We start from the raw sequence: 22,652 nt of genomic DNA, 5'->3' as shown, positions 1-22,652 counted from the left end.
AGAGTACATTAAAATATGGCATTAAGAAAACTTCAAGTTTTCAGAATGTTTATTTCAGTCAAAGTTTACATTTTCAGGTGAAAATTCAGAGGGGCCTGCCTAAAGTTTTGGGAGGATGGTGATAAAAAGAGGACTCCAGCCCCTGACTTGGATTATCTTACATTAACCTCAAGCTGCTTGTCACACCTACCTGTTTCTCCTCATCACTGAGGCCATTCAGGTCTAATACAGGCTATGCCAGAAGAGCTGGGTCTACACTCATGCAGCCCTGCTGCAGAAGCTGCCATTAGAACCCCACTCAGGATGGGGTAATGTTGCTCTCTCCCCTCCTTAGGTGGAGTCCAAGGAGAAGAAATAGGTTTTACATGGTTGTAGGCCTCAGATGTTGAATTTTGTCTCTGAGCCATAGAACACTGAGAAGGACTGGGACAAACATAGCCATCTGAAATTCAGGGCTGGTGACTTGGATATGTAAACTGTATGACATTTAGAAAAAAGAAAAGTGAATAAAAGATGGCTGCCTTCACATCACTGTTGGGATACAGAATCCTTCCAGTTTTGTTCTATACGACAGCTTACGTCACTCTGTAAGAATGTGTCTAAAGTCAGCAAATGCCAGATTCTGACATGTCCACTCTAACAAATCCCGAATATTCATATACCTGAGTTCCAAAACCTTTCATCAGCTTCCTTAGATAAGATGCAGCCCAGATGAAAATGAATGCTAAATTCTATTGTATCTGGCACCACATCTTCCATACACAGCTCTCATCTAGCCCTGTCTTCTTTATGCTATTTGGGTAGCAGAATTTATACCATAGGCCACCCCAAGTAGTTATACAAGTCCCAAATGCAGGCATTGGGACCCCAAGATGAAGAGAACTAGCAGGTTCCAAATACTACTCAATGAAGTAATTTGTTCTGTCAGCCCCAGTACAACATCAACAAATCGACATCTGATTCATCCCAAGTTAGTCAGCAACTTGACTCATCTCTGGCTATTCAAGGGTGCCAGCCGCAGTGGTAGAGGTATCAGGATGGAAGGAACCAGAAATAGCATGGCAGCAGCTAAAAGTACCTGCCCATACCAGATCCCTCCATGACTTCAGGAGGGGCTACTGACATCATCCTCTCAGAAAAGCAAGAAGTCTAGTGAACGTCAGCCGATACTGAAAAGTTGAGGTTATAAGGCAAGGTGTGAAAGCCTTTGTCCACCCTGAGCCTCAGCGGGGATGCAAGAAACCAGTAGGTTTTGAAAGCATCCTGTACCATTCCCCACACAAGACCACTTCATCATTACACTGTGTTTGGTAGCACAGTTCTATTTTCATTGTTATACACTTATGGTGTTTTGCTACAAAGGAGTGTTTTCACACATCCTGACATTTCATAAATGTCAACTGAGTGCGCCAAAGTTGAAACCAAGCAGGAACCATCACCCTTACAGAGAAGAAAAATAGAACATAATGAATATCCTGCTTATACTATTGTATTGGTCATATAATGAATATCCTGCTTACATTATTGTGCTGTTCTCACCAACATTGTGTCTTGACTAAACCCATCAACATCTCACAGGAATAAGTAAGGTGCTTTGGAGTTCATCTGAATTTATGAATACTACATGGCTTTCAGTTTCTCACAAGAATAATCAATCTATGCCTTAAGTAACAATTATAATAAATTTATGGGGATCTGACTAAACTAGTAAGTTATCATTTTTTACACTTAAGATGGGACTTTAGCACTTATCCCACAGGTTGTTAGATTTTTGTCTCTCTTTTTTTTTAATTTTATGCCTTTATTTTTTTTTCTTTTTTTCATTTTTAAAATTTATTTATTAAATTTAATTTTACATATCAGCCACGGATTCCCTTGTTCTCCCCCCTCCCACCCCCCACCACCCGCCTTCCCCCCAGGCAACCCCCAATTCCCATCTCCTCCAGGGCAAAGACTCCCCTGAGGATTGAGTTCAACCTGGTAGATTCAGTCCAGGCAGGTCCAGTCCCCTCCTCCCAGGCAGAGCCAAGTGTCCCTGTGTAAGCCCCAGGTTCCAAACTGCCAGTTCATGCACTGAGGACAGGACCCAGTCCCACTGTCTGGATGCCTCCCAAGCAGATCAAGCTAACCAACTGTCTTATTTATCCAGAGGACCTGATCCAGTTGGGGGCTCCTCACCTATTGGTTCATAGTTCATGTGTTTCCTTTCATTTGTATATTTGTCCCTGTGCTTTTTCCAATCTTGGTCTCAACAATTCTCGCTCATACAAACCCTCCTCTTTCTCATCAATTGGACTCCTGGAGCTCCACCTGGGGCCTGACTATGGATCTTTGCATCCAGTTCCCTCAGTCATTGGATGGGGTTTCTAGCATGACAATTAGGATGTTTGGCCAGGTGGCCTTCGAATACTTCAGAGATCTATTCAGAGGGCCTGATCCAGTTGGGGGCCCCTCAGCCTAGATTCTAAAGACAAGATGAGAACTTGTTTGATCAAACCCACACACTATATAGCCTGTAGTCCTAATGTGGCCCACTGCTTGCTTTTGTAAATAAAGTTTTGTTGGAAAACAGTCATGCCAATACATTTATATATTACATATGATAGCTTGGAAAGTACTTTGGCAAGAGTTGAACAGTTGAAACAGAGCACACATGCCTTCAAAGCTTAAAAGGCTTACCAGCTGGCCTCTACAGACCTGTAGTTAGGTAATATTTGTCCCTGCAAGGGTTCTCTCTGTAGATTTATAGCTGGCTCCATTTTCTATACTCAAGTCTATTATGTCTCTAGTGAGAGCCCAAAGGTGTGGGTTTACAGTCAGATTTAAAGGCTACTTCAAGTCCATAAGAAAATCCTCAAATTGATTGATTGATGGCTAAGTAAGATGAAGCAGCAGTATTTTCTGGAGAGAGAAAACAGTACCAAGAATCACAATCTGAATTTTTCCACAATGTTAGCCATGAGTGTTGCGCATCATTCTATGTCTTCTCCTGACTATGAATGGGAGGAATAACAATCTTTGTATGCATGGATACCTGGGCAGAAAAGGAATTCCCATAATGACATCACTTGGCTTGCTTAGAAATCAAGTACACTAATGAAGTAGTTACCGAGAAGTTGGAGATAGGATTATCAGCCTAAACCATAGGATACCTGCTAGGAAACCTTGTAAACAATGAAATGGAGGCCTATCAGGGCCTGGATGTTCATGAATACATGCCATAGTTTGTAATAGACCAATTCTGTTGCTTTCGTGGCCCTAATTGCCTCAATCGGTTCCCTAAGCACAGATCCTCTAGGACTTCTGCAGGGGGTTGCTATGAACCCAGCTGCATTTAAGGCTCCCTGAGGTAGTGACCTCTTAGGTAACCACTTGCACACAGAATTGTTACAGGCAATTTGCATAGTATGCCACGAGTTTACCTAGCTGATTACTGGGCACTTCCAATAGTCCTGGTACTGTAGGAAGTGCTTTATAAGAATCCTTTATATAATCAGCCCCCTTGAGAAAGATCTATTACTATCCCTGTCCTAAAGAGAGTTTAAAGAGATAAAGCAATTTCAACAATGTCACTAGAAAATCTAGCAAGTAATAGAATTATGATTTGAATCAGCCTCTCCGATAGTGACGCCCGTGGAGTAAACTACATCACTGAAATCCAATGCTGTAGAACTTACAAGCCTTAGGCTTCTCAAGGACCAGTGTTTTCTCATAGCCAACCTCAGTCTTGGTTTGAAGCCTGAATCTTACTGTCAGAAGCAGCTTTTCACCTTTTGAAGTAACCCAGAGATCATACTGTGATGGCAATTTGCTCAGTGCCATATGTATCACCCTAATCTTCATCACGTTTAGGATTTCTGCTGTGCTAGCCAAAAGAAATAAAACTACCTTGCACTTTGCAAACCTGGACATGCCAGGTGACCCTGAAGCCACCCACCCAAGGAATCTTGCAGCAACAATGACTCTGGATATAAGTGCCTTGGATCTTGGCTTCACTTCTCATGGTGTATGTGGCTTTTGCCTAAGTCTCAGTGTTCACATCAGGAACATGGAGAAATTTTCACCTATTTTACAAAATTTCTACAGAAAATTATTGGTGTTAGACATAAAAATGATCTTGTGTAGTTCTGTAGATGGGATACAAGGGCTTAGTAAGCAATAACTTTATTATTTTGAACATTGGCTTTCAAGTTTACTTACTTTATGAGTATGTGTATGTGTCTGGGGGAGTTTATGTACAGCATAGGTATACAGGTGCCCCAGGAAGGCAGAGAGCATTGGATCACCTGGAACTGAAGTTATTGGTGGTTGTGAGTATCCATATGCATGCTGTGAACCAAACTGGGGTCCTCTGGAAGAGCAGTAAGTGCTTCAGTCCATGAATATTGACTTAAACACCATAAAGATTACAACTTCTGCTCTCAAAAGGATCTTCAGGGATTTGGGGAAACTAAATATTCAAAAATATATTGCCAGTTTCTACATCAAGTGAGCTAAATTTCTGAACAGAATATCACATTAGATGGCTAAAAGGCAGCAAAATCTTTGTGAAAATTCAGCCTGTTTGTTGTTTTCCTTAGTGTCTGGAAAGATGGGGAAGCTGGTGGGTATCATTAAAGTTTAGGACATACAGCAAAACTGAAAGAGGACACAAACAATGAAAAGTTCACTTGGCTGTCAGTTTTGCCAAGGGCCATCCACAAACATCAAGTATTAATAAAATGATTCAAGTTCTTTGAAAGCAAGACCTTGCCACATTCAATTTCTATCTACTTAGTATCTAAAAAAATGTCTGAGGCCTCAAAAATATTATTAAGTGAAAGAATCAGTATTGAAATTAGAGAATAAGTGAATGATTTGTTTAAATCTATGGCAGGTCAGCAACGCATAGGAAGATATCTTTCTGATTCCCCAAACTTCCCCACAAATGTATGAAATTATAAATATGGAGATGCCTGAGTCTATCGCTACACAACTTCAACAATTTCAGAGTTGGAATTCCCCAACTAGCCTCTTCTTTCCCTGCCAAGATGCCCAAAGCCAGCTGGGAGGCAGGGCGGTGGGAGCCAAGGTTAGCAGGTGGGTTTAGTGGAGCTGAACGGAATCTGAGCTTCTGGGGTCAGCTGCCTGGTACAGCCTCAGAAAGCTGTGTGCTCCCATGCCAGTGGGTCCTAGTGCTCATAGACTCAATATGCCAGAGTAACAAAGGACCACGGAATAACACACGCTGCTAATGAACACATTTAAGTGTTTAATACAGGGTGATCACTTGAACACTTCCTTTAGGACACAGCTGAATTGGGTACCTCTACAAGTACATACTCTAAGGCTAGTGATATGCTCCTTGAGTAAAAAGTGTCTGCCTACAAATATGAGGACCTGAGTTGGAATCCCCAGTTTCCATGCAAAAGTTGGGTACATAGCACAAATGTCTGTGCTCCTAGTGGGACATGTGAGACCAAGACAAAGGCTTTCCAGAAGCATGTGGTCCTGCTAGCCTGCATATCTGCAGAGAAACAAAAAACAGACTCTGTCTCAGACAAGGAGGATGGTGAGCACCAAGGTGCTAAGGTTGCCTACTCACCTCCACATGCATGTTTTCTATGTGTATGCTTTCATCCACACACACAAATGCACACACCAACAAAGACATGCACGCGCTCATGTACAGCCTAGCTTCTACCAACTACCCAGACTCAAACTCTGGATCAGTAAATTAATAGCTGTTGAAGTCAGGTAAGACACTTAAACAGCCTATTCCTTACTCACCTCTTCTGCTAAACCAGACAGTTAAAATTTGTGTTGTGAAAAGAGTGGAAAATAAATATTTACACATAGAGAGCACTTAGAATAATACCTGGCATGCAGCAAATGCAAATTCAGATTTTGAAGACTGTGGTGGTGATGATGATAGTTAGTGGTGGTGATGATGCCTATATTATCTTTTGACTCCCTCCCCTCACAGCTCTTCAGGTTAGATCTTAGGGTGCTTATCATGCCAAATAAATAAACAGTAAAAGCATTGTTGTTCAGCCTCTACACACACACACACACACACACACACACACACACACACACACACACACACACACGGTTCCAAGCTGTGCCAGCAGCAGGAATGTGTCACTAAACCCACTCCTCCTTAACCACAGCCAACAGGGAAGATCAGAATTACATCTACTTATGAGTTAACATGACATGAAACCTTTGAACAAAGAGGAACTATGATAACTGGTTAGATCTGCTTGACCCCACCTCCCACCCACCCCCCACCCCCCAGGAGCTAGAACTAGAGAAAAGAAAAACAGAAACAGTGGAAATGAAGTTGGAAAAACTGGAGGGCTCACCAATGAGGTGGACTTGAAGAGTAAAGGGCACTTCAAACATATAAAATCATCAGAATGTAGAAAATGAAACAAGAGAGTGGACCTGACAGAGACGCTAACTCATAGAACAAAAGAGTAGAAAGGGGTGTGGAGGAGCCAGGCTGTGACCCCAGAAGCTGAAAGCAACCTTCCAGCCTCCCCCCATAGAAATTTGTCTTTTGAAAATCTATTTAAAAAAAAAAATCAGGAGAGTGTTGTCTCTCACATCTCCATATGAAGTCCTGCATTGAAACCTGTCACAGATAGAGCCTAAGCGAAGCTCCATTCTCCAACGTTAGAAAGTCTCACCAATGCATTCATCTTACAGATGAAATAATGAAGCTTCCAGAAAGGTCAGTAAATTTTACCTGAAGTGGTAAAATCAGCATTAGGAGCCTGTGTCTCCAGCTCTAAATCAAGAACAGGTTTATACTGTAGCCCAGCTCTGACAGTCCAGGGACACACTGCGTAGGAACAGGCAGGATGAGCCACTGAATCTGCAAAAAGAACTCCACATACCTGAGCCCAGTGCTTCTAGACAGACAAGCCATTCCACAGTGACAGGTGAGGGAGGTCTCTAAGACAAACCCTACTAAAGTCTGGGCATCTATTGTTCTCTGTGAACCCTGGTGCCACTGGGTTTTTGCATAACCATCTTCCAAACAAACAGAGCAAAGACATTTGTTTTAGAGAGCTTGTTGATTACTTTAGAGACTGCCTGCCATTTTGTTAATGGAAGGGAAAACAACTAGTGATGCCATTGACAGATGCAGATATGGCCAGTCAGTCAGCCCAGTCACATGACAAAAGCCTCGAATGGCAAGCAAATGAATCAGGTGGTCGTTGTGATTTTGACTTACTATTCCAATCCTTTCCTTCCTGACAGTATAGCACATACCTAAGCTTTTCCATTTCTTTCTGGAAGATCAAAGGATCGGCCTTGCTAAATTAGGGCCTCCTGATTTGAGTGACACAAATAATATTGGCTGACCATAAACCTGCAGAAATGACCTTGATTCATGAATTTGCTAATGAATTTTTATAGTAAATTTGCTGAAGGCAAAACGTTCTAAAAAAAAGCACCCGTCCTGTCTCTCATGCCCACTTATTAAGTACCGGAGGGTCCTGATGGCAATGATTTTCACGTTTGAGACCACCCTCCCATATCCTAAGTGCCTGTGCTCTAGGAATGAATGAAATCCAGCTCTAAGCAAAGTGACACATGATGGCTGAGTAACTGGACTGACCTTGAGAAGAACAGTAAGAGCGAGGATGAGGACTTCCAGGACAATGCTGTTGTGCAGCCCTGTAAACTGGATCCACCCATGGGTGGTGTCGGGAAGGCTTGGACTAACCGGAATGGACCTTTCTTAAATTTCCTTCTCCATTTAATAGACTCTAGGACTTTCTAGCAGCACCAGTAGTCCCTGTTGTCCTCAAGTTTTGATATTTATGATATTTTTCTCAAAAGAGAATTTTTCACCTTAAGTTAAAAGAAGTTCCCGGGAGCAGGGAGCTTAAGGATGGGAATTATGAGAGGCAGAGGCTGCAGGTCCCTGAAGATGCTGGCTTCACACACCTGGGGTCAGTGGTCCTGGACAGTGCTTAGCCCTGACTGATGGGCTTTTCCATGGAATACTCAGAAGGACACACAGAAACTCAAAGACACCCCCCACACACACAAAATTGTAAATTGTGTCCAAGAAGGCTAGTGTGCAAAAGATATTCTCTAGCAGTAGGAGTTATTACAATAAAAACTGGACAGACAGACAGACAAAACCAAAGGCTAGCTGCTGTCCATTTAGGAAACTTATTAACATTGCTGTCATTAATTACAACCATGAAATACAGAGGTAATACATTTACATTCTATTATGCACCATTAGCTTCTTCCTATGTATTCGAAGGAGAAAAATGTGCATCCTATGGTAAATTAGCAAAAGTACCATGTAGAAATTTAAATTTGCACAGTTTCTGACTATCTGATATAAATCGTGTCAAAATTTAGTCTTCTGTGAATAAACAATTTGCCTCGTTGCCGAAAGTTTTTTTACTCTTGGTTTAAGATTCACAGTCAGTTTCGATTCATCAATTCTGCTATCACTTGTTCGGGAGTTTGCAAAAGAATATGCTTCTGTACTGTCAGGGTTCTAAGTGTCAATTACGCTGTAAATTTTGGAATAAATCTCTTCAGCCAGTTTGAATCATGCAGGAGGTTAAAATATATCCTTTGACCCTCAAAGCAATAACGTAAGATTTCAGGAGGGAAATCCAATTATTTTACGCAAGGAAGAAATGGTGGTTCTTTTGAAAAACTAATTCAAAAATTTTGGGATGTGATTGAAAAAAAAATGAAAGCTTTTTCCAAGTTTGAAATTGCCAAGCACCCAGCTGGAGTATTGGTTTTGCACATCCCCTGATTTTGCTGATGACAGATTTGTACAGGGCACAGTGGGAGAGAGAGAGCTTGCACATTCTCTTCCTGTCACCTTGGAAGGATACAAAAAGGTGCCTTTATTAGTCATTCTATCATTCCTCACATGGTGTGTTTAAAATGAAATGTAGTGAAAACAAAATATGAAATAAACCCAAGTTCCTGCATGAAGGGAGCACACCCGAGGAAAAGGGTGAATAAATTGGTGAAATGTAAACCAGGTTTTCACAATACCGTTCATTCCCTCTGCTCACACTGGAAATATTTAGGACTACCTGCCAAGCTTTTGAATATACAACTTCTTGGTGGGAGAGAAAAAGTGGGTCATGTTCATGTTTTGATAATAACCTTAAGTTTTTTTTCAAACGATTCTGTTTTGAACCCATCTGACAAGTGCATCATTATTAATCATTCGAGTTCGTAGAAAAATAGCCCTGCTATTGTTATTTTATAAGAGCTGGGGTGATAGCATGCATGTGCACATCGCTGCTCAAGACTATTTCTAGCCAAAGGGTTTTACTATCTTCTGACGTTTATCAGACTGCTACTCCAGATGCCTCAAATAAGCTGCCTACATTACCTCTAAAGGATATGGTAAAAAGTGAATCAAATACAGTCTACCAATCCCCGAGTCTCTTCAGAAGAGGCCATGAGAGACTCTCAGAATGACATCTTCAAACAGGATACCCTCAGGCTTGATTTCTGAGCTGAGGGCAGATCCTCAACTTCAGGCTTTGAAACTGTTTCTGGAGAAGTAGCCTGAGGATGGCAAGGTAGCGTGTGTGGGTGTGTGGTGTGTGGAGTGGGAATGGGAATGGGAGAAGAGTAGGCAGGACAGGTGTGCTGCAGACTCTACTGATGAGCCATTTTCAACAAGGATGGACCGGAAAGCAGCTATGGTCTGTTCGCTCTGAATTCCCACTCTCTGGCTGAGGTTAATGACTTTCTAAGTATTCATGGAGATGAGGTCTGACCACATCCAGAAGGCCAAGGTAGAGGCAACACATCACTTGCCATCCTCATCCTTCGCATGTACCTTTTCAACCTCTACCTCCTGCAGCCTGGCTAAAATGAGATATAGTAAACTAAAAGAAAGTTGAAAAGAAATACCCATTTTATTTGGAAAATTGTTGGGTAGTTAGAAACTTACGATTAAAAAGATCTGAAAGTTAGCTCTGAGGCTGATGCTGTTGCCTCTTCATTCCAATGTCAGCTAGAATTCCAACTCGGGGCTCTCAGCAGAGACATTAACTGTGTAGTGTGTCTCATAGATTTTGCCCTAGCACAATGCATTACCTAAACCCCTGTGGCATTCTTGATCAGTATCTTTCTATCTTTAAGGCCACTGATGAACATGCATGCACCCACATGTATAGGCATTCTGGAGAACTTGCTAGAATACTTCATTCTAAAGATGGATGGTAGGTAGGTCCTTGCTGCACTGACTATGTTATGCAGCCTCTAGGGCCAGTTCTTTACTCTATATCCTCTCCCCCTGCCAAATATCCCTTCTCACACAGCTTCTGCCTTAATCTCTGGAAGTCAGGGGCTGTTGTTCTGCCATAATCACACCCAATGTTCATCCTTGGAGTTTTATATGGTTCTCTTTACTTGGCACTTTTTCAGATTTTGGCATGACAAAGACAAGTTCTTTGCAATGATCTTGAATCAAATAGAAAACAGAACTAAAATCACTTATGCACACAAGTCGGGGTAGATGGGTTGGTGGAAGAAAACAGAATTATAAATGTGAAGGTGAGCTAGTCCCCAGCTAACTGGATTTGCCTGCTTGATCTCACCACTCTCTGGAAGTCATAATCCACACTGAAGAAGGTAACCATCCCTGGGACAGAACAGAGCTTTTGACTAAGGCTCCACAAGTACTGTCCCCTGTGAGTCGACTGATTAATTTTAATTGTGAGGTAGAGCAGTTTCCTGTCCCTACTTCATTTATGGCCTTACTTGGATATGGGAGCTTCTCATTTCCTGTCCAAGAACTCTTTCTCCACCCTGTAGTTTAAACAAAGTGTTTATGTCCATGAAGGTAACCTATCATGCCAGTTATCTATGAGGACACTAAACTGAAGAAGAAACGAAAGGCTTATATTTTGAGAGAATTTAAACCAATATTTCAAAAAATTAAAATCACTTTATTGCAAATAACTTATGATGGACAGAATGCAGGGTGATGAGTTATAAAAGCAGGATATGAAGCTGTTTGCTTTTCTAGTTTTAACTCTATCATGGATTTCTTCTTTGTTTTCTGGTAGATATGTATATAAAAACATAATTGATGATGAAAGTAAAAACTCCAAAGAGAAGCTTCATGGCTACTTTAACTTTTGTACTAAGGTTCATTCAGATGTATAGACACTGGGTCTGGGCAAGTGCCTGTTTGAATGACTAAGTTAATATAGACGTGCCAGGTGTTTTGTGGGGAAAGTTTTCATCCTAAATTTTGGATAATGAAGATTTTCATGCTATATAAAATGTACTGTTTTCTTCCTGGGTGACATCAATAACAAAATATGCAGAAATTACTCTGATCTCTGCACTGTGTCAGGCTAACAGGGTGCTGGGTAGAACTAAATAATATACAATGATACCAGAGTAAGAGATGAATTAAAGTTAGACCTAGGCTGGGCCAGTGTGAACATATTAGCAGTGAAGTGGCCATACACTAAACACATAGCCCATGAGCAATCAGTGAAGTATCAACCTCTTCTCAGGAGTTCTTATAAATAGATAATTCATTGACTCACCAACACATTAATGTCAAATGAAATAGGAATTTTCTGTCTCCACTGAAAATATACACATTTGTTCCACAAATATCTACGATGCATTAGCCATGTGAATACATTGTTCTATCACTAAATATTTACCAGTAAACAAAATACTACCCCAAACCCCTCATCCCTCACAGGTGTCATTATAGCATTCATTTTTCAGTGATATTCTTAAATATAGGTTCCTAGTACTTTAAGAAGAATTTTATCATGTTCTTGAGGCTTCAGATTTCCATATAGATAGGATGATGATGGTGAAGTTTTGAAACTGGGCTACAGAGCGTCTATTGGCTTTGCTGTGGGATAAGATAAAAACGAGGGTGCTGATTTTTCCTGGTTGGGAGAAAAGGACACAAGATTTGGTAGTAGCAAGCAGATGGGAGATTCAGTCATCCAACAAACCTTCATGGAGCCAGTACTCTAAAATATTCCAATATATTAACTGAATAATTCCTTCCTAAGACATTCTGATACTACCTCCGATTTGAAAAAGCTACTCTACACGCGGGTATGTTCTTAGGAGGAATATTGGGAAATGATGCTATAGAAATAGCTGTAACTTTCACAGCACATGTGGATGCACTTTCCACAAATGAGAAGCTTACATATCCCCATGTTCAGTGATCTTCATGGATCACTGGATTTTATACAGCTATGCCTATTGCAATGGGTTAAATGTCCCCTCTCCCTGAAAGGCTCTTAGGTTGCCAGCATGGTCTCTAGAATGGCACCGCTGGAAGGTGGTGTGGAACCTGTAAGGGGTGGAACCTCTGGGAAGTCCTTAGATTGATCAGCAGTTCCTGGGAGGGAACTGTAGTACCTCTTTGGCTTTCTGTTTAGGATGTGACCTCTTCCACACCTGTCTCTGACATAGCCATCTGTCATGATGTGATATACCTGAGAGGGTCCTCACCAGAGTGGAACTGATACAGATATTCTGCCCCTGACCTCCAGAATTGTGGGCTTCTTCATAAGTCGTCACCTAAGATATTTTGTTATCATAGCAAAGAACTGACGAATATAGTGGTAGTATCAAGACTCTTAATATCAAGGTAAACACAAGCTATGTGAGGCTGGAAGGCTGTGGCTAGCCTGCTCTTACCATGACTGAGATGTGGAGGATCCTCAGTTCCTCTTCTGCTGACTCATGTTGGGGTTCCTCAGTTGGATCTTGCCCAGGGAGACTTGGAGCGCCATCTTGATGATGGATGTGAAAAAGCAAAGTACCGTTCTCCAGCCATTGCTGTCTCCAGCGCACCAGAGGGATGTCTTCCGTGTTCCCTGAGATCTCTAGAGGAAAACCACCGAAGTCACAGGGTGAGATTTCAGACTGGACCAAGATTCCATATTTCTGGTTTCTAGTACCAACAGGCCAATTCTTTCTGCAGACAACAAAGAATTCTGACTACAGTTATGTCAGACTTATTGCTGCTTATAAAACTCAAGAAAGACAAGAGATCTAGAGAAGAGGAGAATTATCCCCCACAGGTCTTTCTATGATAAATCTAGTGAGCCAGGTTCTCGCCTAGTGAGAAAAATACTGAGGTGAAAATTCAAGTTCTTTCCCTTGTTCTGTGATCAATAGTACCCTTTACATCGCACAGTTTGAATACCTGATAACCCCCTGGGGTAAATATAAGGTTGTTCGCTCCTCGTAAATCTGGACATATGAGTTCCGCAGCAATTACTCCTAGATGCCAGTGAATCTACCAAGGAGAGAGTTGGTAATTACCATACAGAGAAACAGCATTTATGGAGCAGTCCTGGGAGGTTACTAAAGAGCCATTGGGGGCTGTCAACCTGTTTGTGAAGCCATACTCATGGACTGCGTAGGCCACTGGAGATGTCTGGTAACTTGTCATGACAGGAAAAGAGATGTTTTAATTCTTTTTTTGCTTTCCTCTTTTAGTTTTGCAAAGCAGATGTGTTGTGTGAAGAAATTGGTGTGAATTGGGCCCTGGTCACAGGTATAAAGATTCACTTGTTTTTCAGGGATTTAAATAAGAGCTGGACTATTATCAATAGAAAAATACCCCCAAAACAATTTTGCCTTCTGCACTGGAGCACAGGCTATGGTGCTGCTGCAGAAACACCCTGGGGATATACCCTCTTTTCTCTTATTCCTAAGCAATATCACATCAGAGTCCTGGGGCATTCCATAGCAGAGAAAACTGATTAATCCATCTTTTTCTAGGACTTTGTTTAGCCTTCATACCATGTTTCCTTTAACAACTATTACAACCTCAAAGGGGGACCAGTGTTCTAGGATACATACTTTAACAAATCATTACTTTATAACATTTCATTTTTAAAAGGCATGCTTTTTCTCTCAAAATTTATCACCTTTAGCCAAAAAAATATTCCATAGATGTAAAAAAGATTTAATAGACACATTTAGAATATATTCTCATCAAGCATCACAACCACAAGGAGGAAAGCAATTTTCAATATTTATGGAATTTATAATTATCCTTCACTATTTATGGAAGAGCTGATATTATTTATTGATTTAGCCACTCACTTAATAGACACACACTGGGCATGCACTGGGCACCAGGCCCTCTGCTAGACACTCAGGGACATTCACAGTGTCTTAAAGCAGCCCACCATGACCGAATATGCATAATGAATCCTGTAGGACCGTGACAGGAGGAACTGACCTCAGGAAAGCATACAGGATCATAAGAAATTGGTCTTCTCTGAGGAAAAAGTTGCATCGTGGTAAGTGGTGAAAGGAAAGGGATGATTAGGCAACCAACAAATGAGGATAAGATTGAGGAACAGACATACATGTCCATTGGTCTTCTCTGTAGGTCACTGAGGTTCTATATGGAACACAAGTCATTGGCCTAACTCTGAAAGACACTGGTATGATGGCCTCACTCATTGAACATCACACTCACTAGGGAGAAGAGTAAACATGAGATTATGAGGCAGAACCACCAACAAAGCATCCCCTTTCATGTTTAGCCCTTCTTTTCTATTGCCTAAAAGGTGTTTGTCATCTGTCAGGTTGGTATATCATCTGTGATCTTGCATGTGATTGGCCTAGAATCCAAAGAGCTTCAGAAAGTAAAGAGACTGAGAAGGGAAGATTTGCATTTTAGACCTGGTTTCCAGGAGGCACCTCTGTATTTGTTTTGTGTAGTGGTGACCCTGGCTTCCCACATCCACCATTCCTCTATAGAGTCTTTCACATTCTGAAATGAGGAAACATCCTTGGATACCTCTCTGAGGGTAAGCATTTAAAGCAGCAGGAGTCAAACAAATTGAGTGCAAGCCCAATAATCACCAGATCTTCTGGGCACATGGCTGTATATCCTGCAGGCACCCATCATGCCTTCTCACCCATCAACATACTAGAAGACTCCTAAAAATGCACCCTTCCCTGGAAATGCATCCTCCTAAGCCCTTGTTCCACCACTGCTCTAGGAACCAAACTCTGTATCTATCTCAGCAAAGATAAAAATCATCAGCATTCCAGTTACTAGTAGTGATTTGATGGCATAATCAAGCCCAGCTTCTTTTCAGAACCATCTCCACCCAGTCTAAGATTTATTCCATGCATGTCTGGGTACCACTCAGCCCCTTCTGTAACTATTCAGAAGGACACAGCACCTGTCCCTTTAAATTACTTCGCAAACTAGATTTTGTTTCCCAGCAGATCTTCATCAAGCAGGTCAGACTCATTACCTCTGCTTTAACCATGCAAGCAAAGACAAGGAAGTGTCTGGACCAAAGTCAACCAACCTGGCACAGAACAGGGACAGGGGCAGATGAACCATTAGATGCCCTCTACTCCTTTCACAAAAGCAAATGATATGGCCCCAGAATATGGAGAGAGAGAGAGAGAGAGAGAGAGAGAGAGAGAGAGAGAGAGAGAGAGAACGCACTAAAGTAAGAAGGTCATGTGGTCTTTTTATGAGCTTAGAGGCAATAATAATCTAATCTTTTGTTCCAGATCTTAGTATCACATGACATATTTTTTAAATTGAAATGCAATCTAAATGCCATAAAGTCACCTTTTAATTTGGTGTGATTTGGTGTATTCATCATGCTGTATAACCATCACCCACTGTCTAATTCTAGACCATCTTCATCAGCTCACTTTATATCTGTGAGCAGCTACTATGTTTCAATGAGGAGGCAGTTGTTGCTTTCCATGGCACTAGGCATGGGAGTACCAAGGAAAGGAGGTGCTGTGAGGACCCTGACAAAGTGCTCTACGGAGCGACGGGATTAGCACACAGAGTCTGGCAGTGGCTTCCAGGCTAACTCTCTCAATCCTTCTGTGGGTTATTCATTGCCATCCCTGTGATTGGTGATATCATAATTCTGCATAGACTTGGCCCACTGTAGAGGGCAAGAGGTGAAGAAAAGGGGCACCATGTCTGCCATGGGCATTCATCAATTCTTAGTTTCAAGATAATTACACAATGATAGCTTCTTCCTTGGCTTTTTTCCCTCTCCTCATAGGATCTGACACAAAAGAGCTCAAATGCTAAACTAACAACATAAGTATACTTATGCTATGTCTGGCCTGATCAGCGGATGAAAGACGACACAGGACATAGTAAATGCCCTGCCAACTTCTTCACCAACAAGACTGAGATCTGAGCTTGGAATGTTAATGTACACACATTGGTGTGAATGTCACTATCTCAATAAGAAGAACTGTAATTCAAGCCAGTCCTGAGACTCCAAGGATCAAATTGGGGAGGTGATAACATTGATATTCCAATCCAAAGCCACAGAGGATCGGCACTAAGGCTCACTCAGGACCTTTACAGCCATTCTGAAAAAAATACAAATTCCAATAGGGCCTCTGTGTTTATTTCCAGATGTTACGGGTGCCACAGTTGTCACAAGCACTGATCCTTTCAGCACACAGTAGGGCTGAGGTCTCCAGAAAGGGAGGGCTGTCCCAGCTCTTCCCATGTCTATCCTTGCTTCTACAAATTTCACATCTTCGGTACCTCCCCAAACCCTGCAATACAAAGAAAGCAGAGTGCCGCTCCTTATATACAATAACTATTCCAGGATCACATTGTGTTTGTCACAGTTGGAAATTATGCACGTCTACTCTCAAGGAGCAAGAAACTTCAGATGTGGCCAGGGCTAAGTGACAGCCATGCTGAGTGTCGGGTGAAACTTGGCTGGGTAAACACTGACGGGAAGTAGTAAAATGGTGGAAAATGCTGGAGACACAATCCCAGCTGAAAACCACAGTATGTGTAAAGGAACAGAAGGATGATGCACATTGTCAGAGTCGCAGGAGATCTGGTTAAGCTGCAGGGGTGTGGGATATGTAGAAGAACCAGAGAAGACCTACTCTCAGAATCCAGATTAATGGCACTTGTAAGAGTCTTGAATGTCATCTTAAGGAGTTCACAGCCAGGGGAAAGTCATTCACAATTCTATTAGGCAGAAGCACAAACCAAGCTAATGATCAGCAAGACTCAGAACAAGAATGGCTGATATACCAGATCTATGTGCCACTGCGGCTCTGATTCTGCATTCTTCAGTGACTAAATAGAGAAGTGGGACTCAGGAGGCCTAGGCATGATCTGAGGAACTTTGAATAATCTCCCTTGCTTTGAGCTTCCTCATCTCTGGGAAGACGCAATCATGTAGATGAACTTCAAGACCCCTTTGTAACTTTGATAATCATATGGTCTGTTTCCAGAAAGCATAAGTTTGACATCACAGATAATGTCAGACCTCTTCTCGGGTCTGACCTATGCTCCACCCTGGGTTGAGAAGATATGGGCATAGACTCCAAGATATAGACCCAACTTCACGCTGTACCCCAGTCTATTGACGAAGATCCTCATCATGCCGCTGCATATATCTGGTTTCTAAGAGAGAACATTGGAGCTTCACGCCCCAGAGAGCCACACTGGTGGGACGTTGGGCAGGGAACATCCTAGGAGAGAAAAGCTTGGGTTGGAAAAGGCAAAGTGAGATGATATCACTTTTAATTAGTCTTAGTCATTGTTCTAATGATAGTTTGTGGGCTGGGAGTTTGTAGTCTCTTTGTGGGGTTACTTCAGGACACTCAAAACTTTGCTGCAAAAATTGTTCTACCTGAATTACAATGTGCCCTTACTATCCACATGCCTTTTCCCTTCTTTGTGCATAGCCTCGTGCTGAGAGAATCTGATCTGAGTTGTTAAGAAACATCAAGTTAATATCAGACTTCCCTTCCAAGCACCAGATCCACCATGCCCTCCTTCAATGAACTAGACAATTCCAATTGGAGTATGGATTTAATTGGGAAACTTCTCAAGGATCATTTAATCCAGTGAATTGCTTAGAGTATGTTAGAGCAGTCTGGGCATCTTGGGACCCCTTTTCACTGCTAGCAAACCCAAGTTTCAAGCTGAGTTCAGCTGAGAGGTAATGAGGTACTGTGGTTCCCAGGTCAAGGCAGGAGGTAGCATTTACTTGTCCATGCTTGGCCTCATGCTGAGGGTACCTGCAGAACTGATCCTGTGATCTTTCAAGGTTGATGCTGACACCCCCTGGTGGCCATTCTTCCTGTTGAAAGGCCTTGCTTAGATTTTCAAACTTATTTTCATCTGAACACAAACTTTTCTCCAAACCAAATCTAAAATGCTTTCTGAGGGACTCCCTCTAGAACAGAGTTAGAAAAGAGTTAGTTCCACTGAAGGAACAGTAAAATGCACTACTAAGCAGGGTCCTTGCTGGTAGAGGATGGGGGATCTCTGAGTTATTGAGAATTATTGGTTATTTTCAATTATAAGTGTGGTATTACAAATAGCTTTATATTATTTGTAGAATAATTTCATGTAAAAGAGAACATCTCTAAAATAAAACTGAACTCCACCTCCACTATACACTATCCCAGTGGCCATTGTGAGTTTCCTTGTGTATTAAAGATTGATTCGGGGAGAAGGTGATGCAGTAGGTCACAGTACTTGCTGCTTAAGCATCAACACCTGAGTTTAAATCCCCAGCACCACTGCAAAAAGTTAAGTGTGGGCACAGGCCTATAACACTGGCACTAGGGTAGTATAGAAACTGTAGGATCGCAAAGGCTTAATCACCAGCACACTACCAAAAACAAAACAAACAAACAAACAAACAAACAAACAAACAAATAAAAACAGCCCCCCAAACCAACAAAAACCTAGCCAAACAAAAAACTAACAAACAACAACAAAAATCAAAACAAAAACAAAAAACCCACTGAGCTTCAGGTTAGTAAGACTGTCTCTGGGGAATAGGCAGAGTTTGATAGAAAAAAAAATCCAATGTACATACCTCCATATATGTACACACGCGCGCGCGCGCGCTCACACACACACACACACACACACACACACACACACACACTAAAATAAAAATTATTGAACTCAGATCATTAATAGGGTTAGACCAACCAGCTAAACCAAAGCGTAACAATTGTGTCTTGTCTATCTGGGAGTGACTATCAAAAATGTTGCAAAAACTGGGCCTGTGACAGCACTAATCTACTTCATTTTAGTCTTCTTTCATTTTTTTTTTAACTTTCCATTTCCATTCCCTACTTTCAGAACTTGAAAGATATTGATGGTGGGTCTAGTTTTCCACATGGTTTCATTATGGTCTTCTGACTGAAACTATTAACAGTGGTATTAACTTTCAACACCTTTGTAAGAAAATAACCTGCTTAAGTCAGGGGTTAATAACAGCCAGGGATCACTAATTATCCTGCAAATCTCCACCCTGGTATCAAACGTGACACCAGTCTTTAATGTCTCAGGAACAGCAGCCTCTAAAGACCTCAACTTGTTTCATAAACATAATGACAGCAGCACATTAGTGTCTTGGCCATCTGTGAAGGAAGATGACGGGCAGACAGAGGAGAAGGAAGTAGAGAGAAAGGACAAAGTTAAGAGACGTGAGGAAATGAGACCAGCCAGACACCAGCCTTAGGCTGAGTTGGCTGAGGCGCTGCACCTCTCACCACAGGGACCATCTGCTTTGGAGTGCTGAAATGGAATGAACCCACATCCCAGAGTGAGAACCATAGGAGACAGCTCGCTCTGCTGGATCTGAATTCAACCAGCATCGATGCCAGGAGTGCTGATGCGTTGCCTGGAGTGTGCGCCTGCTAATGCCTAGCTAAGTGGACAAAATGTGAGATTGCAGAGCCAGAAAATTCTTTTGTGAAGACGTTCATAGACCAGTTAGGAATGTGGCTCCTAGTGTGGTTTCTGCATTCAACTCACTGGCACCATGGAGCTGTTTTCTACCATGCTGTTCTTGGTCCTCTTCATCCAAACAAACTTTATCGATGGCTACAGGACTATCAGAAGCAAAGCTGCAGATCAAGACAGCTTAAAAGGCCAAAGAGCCACCATCAGAAGCACAGGAATTTCTCTTCTTGGGTAACCAGAACCCTCTTGATTTGCTGAGATTTGGAGTAGAGAATTCACCCATGACTAGATGAGGGGTGATTAAATGTCTATGTCTTCGGCTTTGGGGCATTCACCCTACATGACATAAACTAAGGTCTCAGTACATCACTGACCTGGTGATGAAAAGTGGAATCACAAGGCACACAGAGCACTAAACAGGGATATGGAAGGAAGTCTGTGGCTCTCTCTGGTGCTCCAATGCCTTGTCCTCAAGGGACGGGATGGAAGTCTCCAAAATCTCTCTAGTTCTGACCTCTCATTGATGTCACAAAATCAAGCATGACACTTGATGATAGTCAGACCCCAAATCAGGTACAGGCTAAGCATATTTCTGCATGTCAACTAGACAATTATCTCCAGAGATTTTTAAATTAGGCCTTCTTCTAGGCCTTTGGCTTAATTGTATGTCATTCAGTCTATCTTTCTATAGAGTAGAGGTTGGCTGAAGTGTCTAATTTGAGACTAGGATGCCTTATGGGGACTCTTTCACACACAAATACTTCCAAACTGCTTCCAGTCAACTACCAACCTTCAGTACATTAGATATATATAAGGAGAGTCTAGCTAAAACATCACCTGACCTGTCTTAACACCCCTAACTGGTATTCTCTGAAAACGCTATACTCCAAAAATCCAAGATGTTAGTTTCCTTTAAAGCTGCCCACCCACCCATTTCTTTTCCAGGAATGGACAAAGGTGGGATAAAATGAATCAACACAGGGAGTAAGCATGAAAAAAAGAAAGAAAATAGGGGCCTGGGTAGTCCACAGAGGGCAGCTGTAGGTAGGAGCTGTGGGAAGCTGAGGGTGGATTTTTAAATCAGCCTCCATGGGAAGCAATGAAGCTTTCTATGGATGCTGCTGGAAGTAGGTCACTCTATGCTACTCGGTGCTGGCATGAATAGCAATCGAGCAACCTCACCCACGTTCTATTTACCTAGCTGTGGAAACGAAAACATTCCTGTGGGGGGAAAGATGCAGCCAAAAGGTTCTGACACAACCAGAGAGATGGGAAGCATTCAAATGGCTTGTGATTTCATCCAAAATGGTTTACTTGTTCCTACCACAGTGTTTCTCTGGATCTTTTCAAACCTCGGCAAAGAGTTTATCCACATGATACTCATTAAAGTCTCATTTGAAAGGGAGAAAAAAAAAGCCCAAAGCTCTTTAAAAAGGACCGGGTTATCTGAGCTGCAGATGTACTGGTAAAAGGGTTTTTTTAAAAAACTTACATCTAGTTCTATTCTCCACTGCCACATGGCTGACCTTTGTAAATTGAGATAACGACATGCATTTAACAAAATCTGACATCAAGTAAGATGTGTAATAATATTTAAACTCCATGATGTTAAAATATGTATTTATAGATCGTTTCGTACATTGTGGGAAGAATAAGTCATTTGAAGTCTGAGATTTTCTCCACTGGAATTCTAATTTGAGCTTTGCAGGTCTTGGGGATGGAGGGTTGCTCCTCTGCTGTGTGGCACTGGGAGCAATATGGACACCTGGGTCTTAAAAACCCAGAACACTTGTTGCAAGGTAATTATAAGGAAACTCCCCACTAGACCCACCAAGAGCTCTGTGGACTGGAAGCCCTCTCTCTGATGCTGCTGATCTGCTAACAAGGGCTTCAGTGCCTGCTGTAATTCTCATATCACGGATTGTTTTGAGGTTGTGAGTCTCTTTTGCTCTAGAGGCGTCATCCAGCAACTGATGGAAACAGATGCAGACCCACAGCCAAACACTAGGCAGAGTTCAGGGAATCCTGCAGAGGAGGGCGAGAAAAGATTGTAGGAGCCAGAGGGGTCAAGGACACTACAAGAATCAACTAACCTGGGCTCATAGGGGCTCCTAGAAACAACCAGGGAGCCTGCATGGGATTGACCTAGGCACTCTGCATATATGTTACAGTTGTGTTGCTTGGTCTTTTTGTGGGACTCCCACTAACAGTGGGAACAGGGGCTGTCTCTGACTCTGTTGCTTGCTGACTTTTGGGATCCTACTCCTCACACCAGGTTGCCTTGTCCAGCCTTAATAAATAGGGAGGTGCTTAGTCTTACTGCAACTTGATATGCCATGTCTTGTTGATGTCCATGGGAGGCCTACCCTAGGCTGAACAGAAATGGAAGAGTGGATTGGGGGTGGGGACAGAAGGGGGTTTAGGGGGAAGGACTGGGAGGAGAAGGGGAGAGAAACTGTAGCTGGGATAATAAATAAATGGAAAAAAGCTCTTTTTTTTTTATAAAAAAGGTACATGGAAAAAGGGAGTTGAGGATGCAAAATTGTCAAAATTGTCTATAAGTAGTGTGTAGAAAGGTGTCTTGCTTGCCTAAGTTGTCTTGATTCATTTCCACTTCTAATTAGTTTTTGTTCAATTAGAGTTCTGTTCTGACTGTCCATGACTCAACTCCACAAGTGATGAACTGTCTCTCAGGTGTTGGCTGTGCTGAGCAGTTCTCTCAGTATTCATGAGTGCTTAAACCTCAATGACCCTTCAGTGTAGGACTATTATCTCCCTACTTTACACTTAAAGAACTTGCGTTCCAGAGAAGTTAACCTACTTGACCAGGATTACTCAGTTAGTACACACTAGAATGGGCAGAAAGGGAAACTTAGGTCTCTTGGTCTTAAGGCCCCTC

The 22,652-nt window shown here is 42.0% G+C and overlaps 1 protein-coding gene across 2 annotated transcripts in view; it reads right to left on the bottom strand.

Moving 5' to 3' along the window:
- Astn1 (astrotactin 1) overlaps positions 1–22,652 on the bottom strand; it is a 340,652-nt gene that overhangs the window by 202,059 nt on the left and 115,941 nt on the right. For both annotated transcript variants that reach the window (XM_042258386.2, XM_042258385.2), the window contains exon 2: positions 12,691–12,878. In XM_042258386.2, the coding sequence (XP_042114320.1) occupies positions 12,691–12,878 (188 nt within the window). The remainder of the gene's footprint in view (positions 1–12,690; positions 12,879–22,652) is intronic.

The sequence above is a fragment of the Peromyscus maniculatus genome, chromosome 11, assembly GCF_049852395.1.
Source record: "Peromyscus maniculatus bairdii isolate BWxNUB_F1_BW_parent chromosome 11, HU_Pman_BW_mat_3.1, whole genome shotgun sequence".
Classification (NCBI taxonomy): domain Eukaryota; kingdom Metazoa; phylum Chordata; class Mammalia; order Rodentia; family Cricetidae; genus Peromyscus; species Peromyscus maniculatus.
This window is presented reverse-complemented; position numbering and strand designations above follow the sequence as displayed.